The following is a 12,295-nucleotide window of genomic DNA, read 5'->3' on the forward strand; positions in this document are numbered from 1 at the left end:
ATCTCAAGTTTTCCTTATTATTTGTTACATTTCATAATAGTTTTAAAAAGATACAAAATAAGTATAAATACAATAGCCGTGATAAAGAAGAGACCGAGGGGTATTTTGGTCATCCTCTACGGTTTGTGTAATTGTGTATCATGTACACACAACCATTTATGAGAAAAATAGAATCCTTCCAAACAATTCTACAAAAAAGCTTTCTATGATTATTTTCAGTTATAAAAACGACATTCACATATTTTCCTAAGACAAGAGAAAAAGTTGCAACTTCTATCTTTTATCTTTTATTTTTGTCTTTTGTCACACTGACTTGACATCACTCACACATCACTCATAACTCAATTCGATATATTCGATACATGTCTAGAGCAGTATAATACTATCATGTTTTGTCATATACCAGCATTAGTACTACAATTGCAAACAAGATGCTACTTTTTTTAACTTAATCAAACACCGATTCTAAAAAGTTTCAAACGATGTCTAGAAAAAAGCGACACCTTTTACCAAACAAACCTTCTCTCTCTCTCTCTAAACAATTCCAACACCAAATCATCGTACTATTACGCACCAAAACAAACAAATCGATTCAAAAAAAAAAAAAAAAAAAAAACTTATTATAATTAGCGCGAGCCAAGAACCTTGCGTGGGTCGAGCTGTCCACTGAAATAACTCGAAGAGACAATAGAAAGTTCTTGCCGACCTTTCCACTCTTGATTCAGTTTTAAACTTATTGGATTTTCAATGGCTGCGGCATCAAGACATAGCATTGTTTTGTAGTCTTCATCGCCCAAATCTTGAATCGCCTTTGACTTTTTATCCCAAGGGTTCCAGACAACTATCGAAATAGCAATGTAATTTTATTATAATACATTTTGGGATTTTTTTTTTATTTTTTAATTTATGATAATGGAATTTAATTTAATTGGTATGTGAATATGTGATGAGATAAACCTGCATCCACCATGCCTTCTTTACGTAGGACGATTGTTCGTTTTCTTTCGTGGTCGATTATCGCAATTTTGTTGGGTGTGCTTAAGTACACGCGGTCGATCTATAAAAATAAAACATGGTTAATGCAAGGAATCGCAATGTACTTTTAAAAGACCTTATACTTTGTGTTTTTTTGGATTAAACCTCGAATTTATTTTTTGCTTGAAATACACCTTGTGTTTTTTTCATTTCTTCCGATCTGACCCATTTAGTCATTTTTTTTTTCAAAAAGAATTGTAAAATGTTAGGGATTTTTCAAGGAAAACTAAAAATGTTTAGGGTTTATCTGGAAGCGGTTAAAATATTGAGGGTGTTTTTCAGGACAAAAATAAAATTGAGGTTTAATCCGGAAAAAACACAAAATATTAAGTCTTTTTTTAAACTAATCTAAATTAAAAGGTTGAGGGGTTTTTTCAAAAAAAATGGTTAATCTCATAAAAGACCTTATATTGTGTTTTTTTTGGATTAAACCCCAACTTTATTTTTTTTCATGAAAAAGACCTTGCATTTTGCTATATGTTTTCAAAAAAACCCTCAATTTTTTTGGGTTAATCTCATAAAAGACCTTATATTTTGTGTTTTTTCCGGATTAAACATCATCTTATACTTTCCTTCTTTCTGAAAAAACCCTCAACTTTATCTTTTTTTTTCGAAAAAAACCCTCAACCTTCTAAATGTTTACAAATAAATCCTCAACTTTTTTAGTTTTTCCTGAAAAAACCTCACATTTTACAACTTTTTTAGAGAAAAATGACTAAAAGGTCCGGACCGAAAAAAAATGAAAAAAATGCAAGGTCTTTTTCATGAAAAAAAAAATAAAGTTGAAGTTTAATCCGGAAAAAATACAAAATATAAGGTCTTTTATAAGATTAACCCAAAAAAAATTGAGGGTTTTTTTTTTGAAAAAATATAACAAAATGCAAGGTCTTTTTCAGGAAAAATATAAAGTTGGGGTTTGATCCAAAAAAAAAAACACAATATATAAGGTCTTTAATTATATCAACTCAAAAAGGTAGATTTTTTTATAAGATCATAAGAATAAAAAAAAAAATTGAAAGTAGATTGTTGTAAAGAAAGAAATGAAACTGTGTTGTAATAAAAATAAAATCTTACATCTCCATCAAAGGTAATTGCATCTGCTTGCTCTGTATACCTTTCTCTCATTAACAAATTGTCAAAGTAATCAAGTGTCTCCAACCCTTCAACACGTACTTCACTGCATTTTAAAAACTCCATATATCATTCTACTTATCTAAAAACAATAATATTTACAATTAATACTAAAAATCAAAAGTAGGATTATGCAAACCTGACATCTGATAAAGAAAAGTAGTTATGAAGAGCAATAGAAAATGAGAAAGCTTTGCTATCAACATTTCTCACACGAGGGATCAAAGTAAGCTTCCCAACACCAACAATCACACGCAGCCTCAACTCAAATCTAAACAAAAAACATATATAAAATAATCACCCAAAATCCATTAAAGATTTGATTAAATCATGTGGAAACTAGAAAGTACCTATGAGGCCATGTTTTCAGATCCTCTTCTGTTGATTTCAATACAAGATCCACCATTGATTGATTGTTGGGTGGAGGTAAAGGTGAAGGATCTTCATCTATTGACCATAACCTATTCCTTGCAAATCCATGTTGCTCAAGTGCACCAAAATTTGCAACCTGTAATGGATATTACAGTTTATACTTTATAACTGTGTTCTATTGAGAAAAAAAAAGAAAACTAAAAAAATGGTTTTGTGGATTGTTGAATGCATACCTGAGGAAAGCAAATGGGTATGCCACCTCTTATGGATTTTGGTGGTTTCCAAACAGCCTACACACATAGAGAATGTCCTCATGAGTCATGATCATACAAATGCACATAATATACATGAATTCAGATCATTGCTTATATGATATTTAACTATATTGCAAAAAAAAATGAAGAGATTTTGGCTTTGAAGTTTGAAATACATAGTTGGATCACCTTACTGCTCATGAAAAGTAGCTCTTCTCGCCTTTCATTCTTCCAAGAAACAACCTGACCTCCATACAAGAGCACCTAGATGGAAGAAGAAGAAGAAGAAGAGAATGAATCAAAATCAGTAACTGATAAACAGTAATTTCAATCTGAAATTGAGTCAGAAAGTTGTATGTTACTAGAAAAGAAGCAAATAGAGAGTAAAGACATTCGGCATTCAATAGTATACTCAAAGTGAAAGCCCTAGAATTCTGGGCTGAAAGTCTGAAACAGTCGCTTAATAAATACACGAGATTTTTACGATTGACGAATCAGTAGATTGATGATTGTGGACTTGCAATGTATAATTCCATCATTCTGACTCGAAAAAATACTTCACATATTTGACATTTTCCCCAAAAGTTTGTGATCATAATTAACTCCTTCGAACCAAAAATCACAACTCAAAACAACAATGCTACAGAATTGAAGAAATGTGGAGCCAGAAAAAGGCGATTAACCACTTGTTCATCGTTCGACAATCGATCAACAACTTGCTTCTGGCACCAAATTTCTCAAATTACTCTTTCACATCAAAAAAAAACAAACGAAACATGTAGAAACTGGTAGAGAATTCTGTGATGAACAAACAAAGACACAATAAACGTGTTAACGAACCTCCGCTGTTGATCCGGTTGGCTCACTGAGTACAACTCTAGGCGATCGATCTCCATCATTGATGATATTAACAGCCATGTCGAATCCTTCAGAGTTCACAGAATTACACACACAGCAATTATAAAGAAAAACGAAGAATCCAAAGCGACAGAAACGGAATACGACGAAAATGAAGAATTTGAAAACGGTGGACAAAATCACAGCAAAATGGAATGAGAATAAGACGTATAAATAGAATCATTCTGTTTCTATAAACACCGCGTATTTCATCCATTCATCCAATAAAATACAAAGATTTAAATACTAAAAAATGGAATAAAACAAAAACAAAACAGATCATCATTAAATACAATAGATTGCAAATCTTAAATTAAAAAGTAGCAGGATCTTATGCTTAATCTTAATTTGACTAAGATTTTTTAATGATTTATTGTAACAGAATCGATCCGATTGGAAGAACAGGCCACCAACTATGTGAGTCTATGCATTTATTTATTTATTTATTTTGTTTTTCTTTTTTTAATAAATTAGTGGACGAGAGTCACCGGGTGAAATCGTCGGTTCTTATAAAATGGACTCGAATCGGGTTTAGACAACCTATCTTTAACCCGCTTGTGCCCTCCACGTGGTCTTTAAGATTCAGTGTCAGCGTTTTTATGCCATGTTTGGATTGGGTATCATATATGTCGATCATCTTTACATATTAAACTATTGATTATGATTATTTTGGGTAGCTAAATATTTTTTTTATTTAACTTTTTTTTTTGCCTATATAATTAAATTACTCATTGTCCAGAAGGTTGTCTAGCTTTTAGGGGTGTTTGGGAGTACTTTTTGAACTAGAAAAGTGTTTTTAAATAAAAGTATTTATTTGCTTATAGTGGCGGTAAAAAGAGTTTTTTAAAAAGTGTTTAGATAAGATTTTATAGTGAAAAAGTTAATAAGTTAAAAAGTGTTTAGCTTAAAAAATGCTTTTTGAAGTTATATTGGTTAAAAAGCCATAAACAGTTTCAAAAAGCTACGTTTTACATTCTTATTAAAAAGTGTTTATTGAAGCTTATGAAAAAACTACTCTCAAAAGTGTTTTTGAGTTTGTCAAACACTTTTTTTTGACTTATTAGCTTTTCAAGAAGCCAATAAGCAAATAACCATTTTTCAATCGCAATCCCAAACACCCCCTTAATCTCTGTCTTGAACTTCATTGTTCATTGTCACTGTACGTGCCACTGTGTTTTATGTGATAAAAATAGAATCGAACATTTTTTAGTTTATTTTACATTTTAACTTTAGGTTTTATATTTATATTTATACTTATATTAACTGTTCTGAATGGCACACTTACTCAAAAACTACATTCTTGTCCATTAAAGACGCCTTAAAATACATCTAATAGCGCTAGATTAAAGTTTTTTTTTTTAATTAAATACTACATTAAAAGTCATAATTATTTTAAGGATTGCTTTTGGACCTTTTTTAGTATATTTTAGGTTTTAATTTATGTTTTATTTTAATATAATATTTAAATTAATAAATTGAGTTTATTAGGTTATCACAATTAAATTCAAAAACTAAATATATTATGTTGAAAGTTAAAAGGGATTAAAAAGTTGTCAAGTAAAAATTAATTAATAAAGAAGTTTATTATATTACAAAATAACAAATTAATATTTTTCATGATAAACATTTATTTTCAATCATATAAGAGGAATGGTATTTTTTATAAGAGATTACAAAAAATCAAATTAATATTTTTCATGATAAACATTTATTTTCAATCACATAAGAGGAATATTTTTTATAAGAGATGTAAAACATTGTTTTGATATGACGATTAAATTATATGGTCAATAAAGCAATGTTTGTATTTAAATTGTTTTGATATGACTATTAAATCATATGGTCAATAAGACAATGCTTTTATTCAAGTGATTGAAATAGTTTCCTGATAATAACATTCTTGTAATTTCATTATAAAAAATTATAAATTAACCTCAAAATATACATCAAGACACAATGTTACATTAACTAAAAAAGTAAACATATATCTTAGATCAAAGGATATATAGACACAATGTTAGTATGATATTCATCGTTAGTGAATACATAGTGAATACATATGAAAGTTGACTCTTTGCAAAAATAGATAATACTGATCCGATCCAATATCCAATTGCATCGGTTTGGTTGTATATCACGAATTGGATTTGATCGATTCATAAAATACAACATTCAATTATAATTGTATTAGTCAGTTTCATCAAGATCCATTAGATTTCAACCGATGAACACCCTAACAGTGAGCTTGTAGATGTGGTTCGATAATCTCAATATACACAAGTCCAAAAAGTTAGTCGTGGAAGCAATTATTATTACTATTTTATGGGTGTTATGACGGTTTAGAAATTTGATAGTTTTTCGAACTGATATACAAAGAAATGACTCCATTGTTGATTCGGTAGTGGACTATTCCTTGTTTTTGTAAATAGAAATAGTAAGATGACAGGAAGTCAAAAAGTTTCATGGGACTCATTCCCGTGGGTGCCCCGTATGGGGATATTTGTTTAAATAAATTGGGGGCGAGGTAGGGGTGGGGATGGGCAGTCTCGTCTCGAAACTCTTATGGTGGCCACGTTAATAAATTATATATATATATATATATATATATATATATATATATATATATATATATATATATATATATATATATATATATATAATGAACAATAATATGATTTTGACCTGCCAAAATTCAGCAAAAAAATACTAGTAAGTTTTTTTAAATTGTTTGTAACATATAAAATTTTGCTATAAATAACTATTTGTTACCCAAAAATAGTTTTTTAGCCCAAAAAAATAGCTCAAAGTCAATTGGGAATGGGAAAACAGGACAGGAGTGAAGGCAGGGATAATAAAGGGAATTCGGGGGTATAGGCGGGAGTGGAGGATGCAACCCCGTTATCTCTTTTATTGTCTTAAATCTTAACTAATAATTCAAATAACATTTAATTTATTTAATTTTTTGCCATTTATGAAATTTTGTATCCTAGACTTTAAATCGATTGGCACTCTCAAAAGCAATTAAAATATATGTTCGTTAGGACAATATCTGTTTCCGAAATTGAATCAACTTTTTAACAGCTATACTTGTCGTTTCATTTTAAATTTTGTAAATCGACCATCATAACTGTCAAAATAAAATTACACACTACAAATTATATTTCTATATACACCACACGTGCAATTGTTCAAAAAGCCTAAAACCATTCTTTAATTTATTTATCAAGACTCATTTAAAATCGTATTTTCTTTTGGAAGATCTAAAATCAAATTGGGTCGTAAAATCCAACAAAAATAATTTTAAAACATAAAAAATATGAGAATTGATTCGTACACAACATTTTTTCTCCGTACACAACAATTTGTGTTTTAAAGTGTTGTATTGTACAACTCTATAATGCATAAATTGTTATATATGACAAAAAACTGTTGTGTACGAATCACTACCCAAAAAATATATTTTCATTTATCAGTTAATAATAAATAATCTAAAACATAAAAATATATATTATTTAAGGGGAAATGACATATTACCTAACCATGTATTTCGAATTTATTCATTCAGCCCCATAACTTGTTTTGTGTTTTATGAAGGAATAAACTCTAAAGTAGTCTATCTTTTTAGTCTTTTTAACCTATATTAGCCAGTGCCACTCAAACATTTTTCCATTTAAAAGTCAAAATCACGTCGTCATCTGTGCAACTCTGAAGCCGAAATCAACATGTTATTGTTCAAGATCATAAAGCTTGAACGCATCATGAAACTCCTTTATCCTGCCATCATCTTCTCCGCCGGCGTGGGTGCTTTCTTTAAGGAACCAGTGTGACCTTCTCAATTACATTTGACTAAGTGATAGTTTTACATCAATGCATCTAACGAATGCTGATTCTGAATTGCATCTATCACATACAAATGTTCTTGAATGGGGTTTTAATAATGCGTTTGTGGAATGAACATTCCAATCACATGATAAACATAAGTAAGCTTCGTCTGATCGACAATACACCATCGATCTTGCATCACGACGGTTTTCGCAATCATAACCCATTTTTGGAAAATCGGAAGACTATTGTGGATTTGGAATATTTGTAATTTAACTAAAATAGCACACACTTTAATGATTCTGGATATGTTCTTTGGTGTTGATAAGGGTCCATTGAAGAACAATCCATCAACACAAATGGTTTTTCTTTTGAAAGAATCGAATATAACATCTTTTTAATGAGTCAAGAAACAAGATTGAAGGTTGTTTTGTGCATCTAGAATTCAAATAGTAACATGAAGAAAGAAAAAAATATGCTCATCAAAACAAAACCAGGAAAGATAACAAAAACCCAAAAGGACTCAAATTCACAAAAAAAAAAAAAAAAAAAAAAAAAAAAAAAAAAAAAAAGTTTTTTTCGTAAGAGAAAGATGGTTCGATTCAGTGAACTAAACGGAAAATCTTCATAAAGAACGAAAATAAGTTACGAGAGTGAATGGTCATATTCAAAATACATCATTGGGCAAATATGTCATTTCCACATTATTTAACAATAAACAATTCAAATGTGTATTCTACTTAGTTAGTCCAATAAAAAATATTAATTTTTTTAAAGGAAACAATCCTACTACGAGCTTAAAAGATCGGAAACAATTTACATAGATAGGAAGAATCATACAATCCTACAAGCAAGATCACAATTTTAACAACCTTGATACATTGATAGCAACTCTCGAACATGAATTGTAGGCAATTGGAGTATCTCGTAGATTTTTTTTTTTTTTTTTTTTTTTTGATAATTAAATTAGATAAATGCATCATTACCCTATAGATAATAATAATAATAATGAGTACAAGAAAGAAGAGTCACTATATTAAATCCCGTATAAAATTATACACAACAATACAAAGTATACCCAATAATAAGTTTGGTGATAATAATCTCATTTTGAAGTTTGAAGTTTATTTCTCATCTTATCCTTTTATAAAAGCTATAGGCCAAACCAAAAGTTACCACAACTCCAACCACAACAGCCACTGTAACTATCTCATTTTCCTCCCATTTTTTCCATAACAAATCAATTTTACTCTTCGATTCTTTTTCCTCTTTTTCATCTCTACAGCATGAGAACCCATTCAAACCTTGACAACACCCTCCTCCCCCTTCCCCAATCCCAAAATCTTTCTCTTTTTTAATGTTATCTTCTTCTTCTTTCTCTTTTTTAATGTTCTCTTCTTCTTCTTCTTTCTCTTCTTTGGTTTCTTTTGTTTCATTATTCTTTTCATTGATTAAATTGTTTCCATTTGGAAGTGATGGTTCAACCGCTTTCAATGAAGAAACTTTCTTTAGAAGTGGAACTCCCATTTGGCCCCTAAAATTTATTCAACTCAATTTAAATTCGTTTCTCATTAATGCAACATGACATGACAGAACAGGTTGTACTGTATTTGGACTGTGAAAGAGACAGATGTTAATGGGACAAAATTTGTGATTTCTTGTCCCACCGAAAAAAGTGGGACAGGACTTGCTCTCGAACTCGATGTACAAACTGACATGACGTGACAGGTCAGAACATATTCTGTCAGAACAGGTTGTATTGTATTTGGACCGGGACTGTGACAAATGTTAATGGGACAAAAATTGTTATTTTTTGTCCCACCTAAAAAAGTGGGACAAGGACTTGCTTTCGAACTCGATGCACAACTTGTTCTGTTTTGACATGACTTGACTGACATAACAGAACAAGTTGTCCTGTATTTGGACTGTGTCAGGGACAAATGTTTATGGGACAAAAAAATTCTTGTCCTGCCGAAAAAAGTGGGACAAGGATTTGCTCTCGAACTCGATGTACAACCTGTTCTGTTCTGTCATCTGTCATCCGACATGATATAACAGGTTGTACTGCATTTGAATTGAGACTGTGACATGTTAACGGGAGAAAAACTTTGATTTTTTCTCCCACCGAAAAAAGTGGGACTAGGACTTGCTCTCGAACTCGATGTACAAAAGACGAGAATGCCCTTCGCGTATGCATCTTTGCATTTAATTCTTACTAAACGAGCCAAATTAATACACAAAAAGAAGGTACCTCCAAATTCTCTCAATGATTTGACCTTTTCCAATATGATCATCAAGCAATTCAGGCACATCATTTGGACTAACATAACCATACCTATAACACAAAAACAATAAGAGCAATTAAAACATAACAAGAACAAACAAAAGGAATATAAAAAATGGGAATAGATTATTTTACCAATGACCAGAAACTTTGTTATTTTGAACACTATAAATTATCAAGTTTCCTGCATACTTATGGCCACCAACATGTGAACATGCACTAACATACACATTCTTCAATCCTCTTAATTCAGCTTCCTCTTTGAATTTCTTGATTAAAATGGGCCCACAAAAGCCACACCTTTTATCTCGACTACTATGAGCACACACAAATATGTGTGAACCTGTCATCTTTTCTTGAACCCCTGTAGACCATTGTTTTCTATTCACAATAACTTCATCCACAAAGCTATTAATATCCGGTTCTTTCAATCCCCTTTAATGAAAAAGAAAAACAATAAGTAAAATGCCAAATCATTTTACAAACAAATTATGCGAATAAAATGTAAGAAGGTACAAACCCATGTTTGCTTGTTTGTTTTCTCTTTTAAAGTGGTGGAGAAGATGTTTTTTAGTGTTTGTTTTTTATATACCATATTGCTTTATGGTTTAAGACAATGTTTTTTTTTAGATATTTCATGTTTCTTTCATATATTCCCAATGTCCCACAAAAAAAAAAGATTAGTTTCCTTTTGGGATATCACAGATTGAAATTTTCTATTTGTGTGTTAGTATCACCATTCACCATTATAAACTAATGTAATAATTTGGGTTCATAAGATTTCTTTATTTTGAGAAAATAGCCAAAAACTTCCTATGAATTATATGTGAAGTTAAAACATGGTTAATTGAGTGAAATTTCTAAAACTAACTGTTGCAAATGAAAATGATCACTAATCACCTTTTACATGAACATATAAAGAGGTAGAAGCTTGCAGAAAAAGAAACAAGAAGCAAACCTGCAACTACTAATCTATTTCCTTATCAACAGTAGAAAGTTTCACAAAACTAATATTGATAAACACTTTTTATGCCAAATTCTATTTCATATGCCCAAATTAACATATGCAAAGGGCATAGATTAACAGATATATAAACCTAATCACCAGTTCTTCACCAAAAAAAACTTATATACTTGTATATCTAACCAAATTAAAACCCTAAGGGATTCATAGATTACCTATACTTAACCATTTCAGGGAAAAGCAATACATCTCCATCTGATAGCTCTGTACCTTCACGACCCTCGCAAATCGTCATTAAAGTCTACAAAATCCATATCAGAAACCAAAAACAACGCATCAAACTTTCACAATTTCCAAACATCGCATCAGAATAAACGCTTAACGAAATTAAACTTATAAATGGAGGAGTAACCTTCACAGGAATGTCGTTCTTACGAGCTTTAAGAGCTCCAGCGAGAAGCTTAGGGAACGGATGGCTGTCGGAGGATTCAACTCGAGAAGGCCACGTCTCGTGAGTTTTATAGCAAAGGATAACATGACGGTCGTAAGCGATAGCGGTTCCGGCGAGTTTCTCGGTGTTCATCTCCTTCCGTAAGAATCCGAACTTGACATTGTCGTCGATCACCGGAGGTTCTGTGGTGGCATTCTCCGATACGGCGGCCATGTTGGATGAGTGAAAATGAGAGGAGGCAGAGAGATAGGAGATAGCAAAGTGTACGGCGGGAAACCGGCTACGATTTGTTGTTATAGTTAGTTGCATTTGTGAGTCAATAACAGTCCAATAGTTATGGATGGGTACCGGCGGTGGTAGGTCATGGAGGCTCTTCCCCACCTAGTGTTTTTGGATGTTGAAGAAACGATGTTGTGGAACCACGCGCTAGTGTTTTTCAAAGTTTCTAATGCACCTAAAATTTAAGGAGGTGAGAAGAATTAAAGTCAAAACAACTAAATATATTAAACTTTTGGGAAATTAATTAATCTAAAATAATTCGATAATAATAACCAATTTTTTTTTTTTATATAAATTTTGTAAAACGACTATTTATTTTAGAATGCAGGAATAGTTATGTTTATTTCGGAGTTGGTGGTGGTTGGTGGGTTTTGGATATGAAATCTAATACATGTACGTTTTTGGATTGAAAAATGTATTTCGGACTGTATTCCAGAATGTACAGGCGTTCCAAATGTTGTTCTGGAGAGGTAATATTATGGTATTTGTGTGTTTTTTGTTCTTCCATAAGGCACAAGTAGTATATTTCTTTGTCTTTGTTCCTTCATTGCAGTATATTTCTTTGTATTTATTCCTCCACAAGTAGTGTTTTTTGATAGTTTTCGTATACTAAAAAAATGAGTATGTATAAGGATTTTTTTCAAGTGCCAGTTTCTAGTTGATGGCAATCAAGAGATCTATACAGTATATTGTTCCAGACTATATATGTTTTGGTATAGATATAAGCAACAATATCAACTTTGTTAGGTTAATCACGTTGGTTGCTTCCAACGTAGAACAAGCATATGAGTCGAAGTTTATCCATT

The 12,295-nt window shown here is 31.1% G+C and overlaps 2 protein-coding genes across 2 annotated transcripts; both read right to left on the minus strand.

Moving 5' to 3' along the window:
* Positions 1-420: 420 nt before the first annotated feature.
* Positions 421-4,103, minus strand: LOC111909415 (putative glucose-6-phosphate 1-epimerase). Its single transcript, XM_023905238.3, has 8 exons — positions 3,633-4,103; positions 2,982-3,056; positions 2,772-2,828; positions 2,517-2,674; positions 2,306-2,437; positions 2,110-2,212; positions 958-1,057; positions 421-841 (listed from the first exon to the last, which is right to left on the minus strand). The coding sequence occupies exons 1-8, from the start codon at positions 3,708-3,710 to the stop codon at positions 627-629; spliced, it is 918 nt and encodes a 305-aa protein (XP_023761006.1). The 5' UTR covers positions 3,711-4,103; the 3' UTR covers positions 421-626.
* Positions 4,104-8,520: 4,417 nt separating this feature from the next.
* LOC111909414 (altered inheritance of mitochondria protein 32) lies at positions 8,521-11,643 on the minus strand. Its single transcript, XM_023905237.3, has 5 exons — positions 11,172-11,643; positions 10,975-11,060; positions 9,931-10,230; positions 9,763-9,846; positions 8,521-9,045 (listed from the first exon to the last, which is right to left on the minus strand). Exons 1-5 carry the CDS (start codon positions 11,517-11,519, stop codon positions 8,643-8,645), a joined length of 1,221 nt encoding a protein of 406 aa, XP_023761005.1. The 5' UTR covers positions 11,520-11,643; the 3' UTR covers positions 8,521-8,642.
* Between the last annotated feature and the right edge of the window lie 652 nt (positions 11,644-12,295).

Source organism: Lactuca sativa, chromosome 3 (assembly GCF_002870075.4).
Source record: "Lactuca sativa cultivar Salinas chromosome 3, Lsat_Salinas_v11, whole genome shotgun sequence".
In the NCBI taxonomy this organism is placed as follows: domain Eukaryota; kingdom Viridiplantae; phylum Streptophyta; class Magnoliopsida; order Asterales; family Asteraceae; genus Lactuca; species Lactuca sativa.

Excerpts from the sequence above, each read along its gene's own strand:
- LOC111909415 (XM_023905238.3), bottom strand. The coding sequence starts at position 3,710 with ATGGCTGTTAATATCATCAATGATGGAGATCGATCGCCTAGAGTTGTA. Across the intron at positions 2,829-2,981 it reads TACTTTTCATGAGCAGTAAG|GCTGTTTGGAAACCACCAAA; the intron begins GTGATCCAACTA and ends CTATGTGTGTAG. Across the intron at positions 2,438-2,516 it reads CTGAAAACATGGCCTCATAG|ATTTGAGTTGAGGCTGCGTG; the intron begins GTACTTTCTAGT and ends TTTTTTGTTTAG.
- LOC111909414 (XM_023905237.3), bottom strand. The coding sequence starts at position 11,519 with ATGCAACTAACTATAACAACAAATCGTAGCCGGTTTCCCGCCGTACAC. Across the intron at positions 10,231-10,974 it reads CCTGAAATGGTTAAGTATAG|GGGATTGAAAGAACCGGATA; the intron begins GTAATCTATGAA and ends TTTTCATTAAAG. Across the intron at positions 9,046-9,762 it reads ATCATTGAGAGAATTTGGAG|GGGCCAAATGGGAGTTCCAC; the intron begins GTACCTTCTTTT and ends AATAAATTTTAG.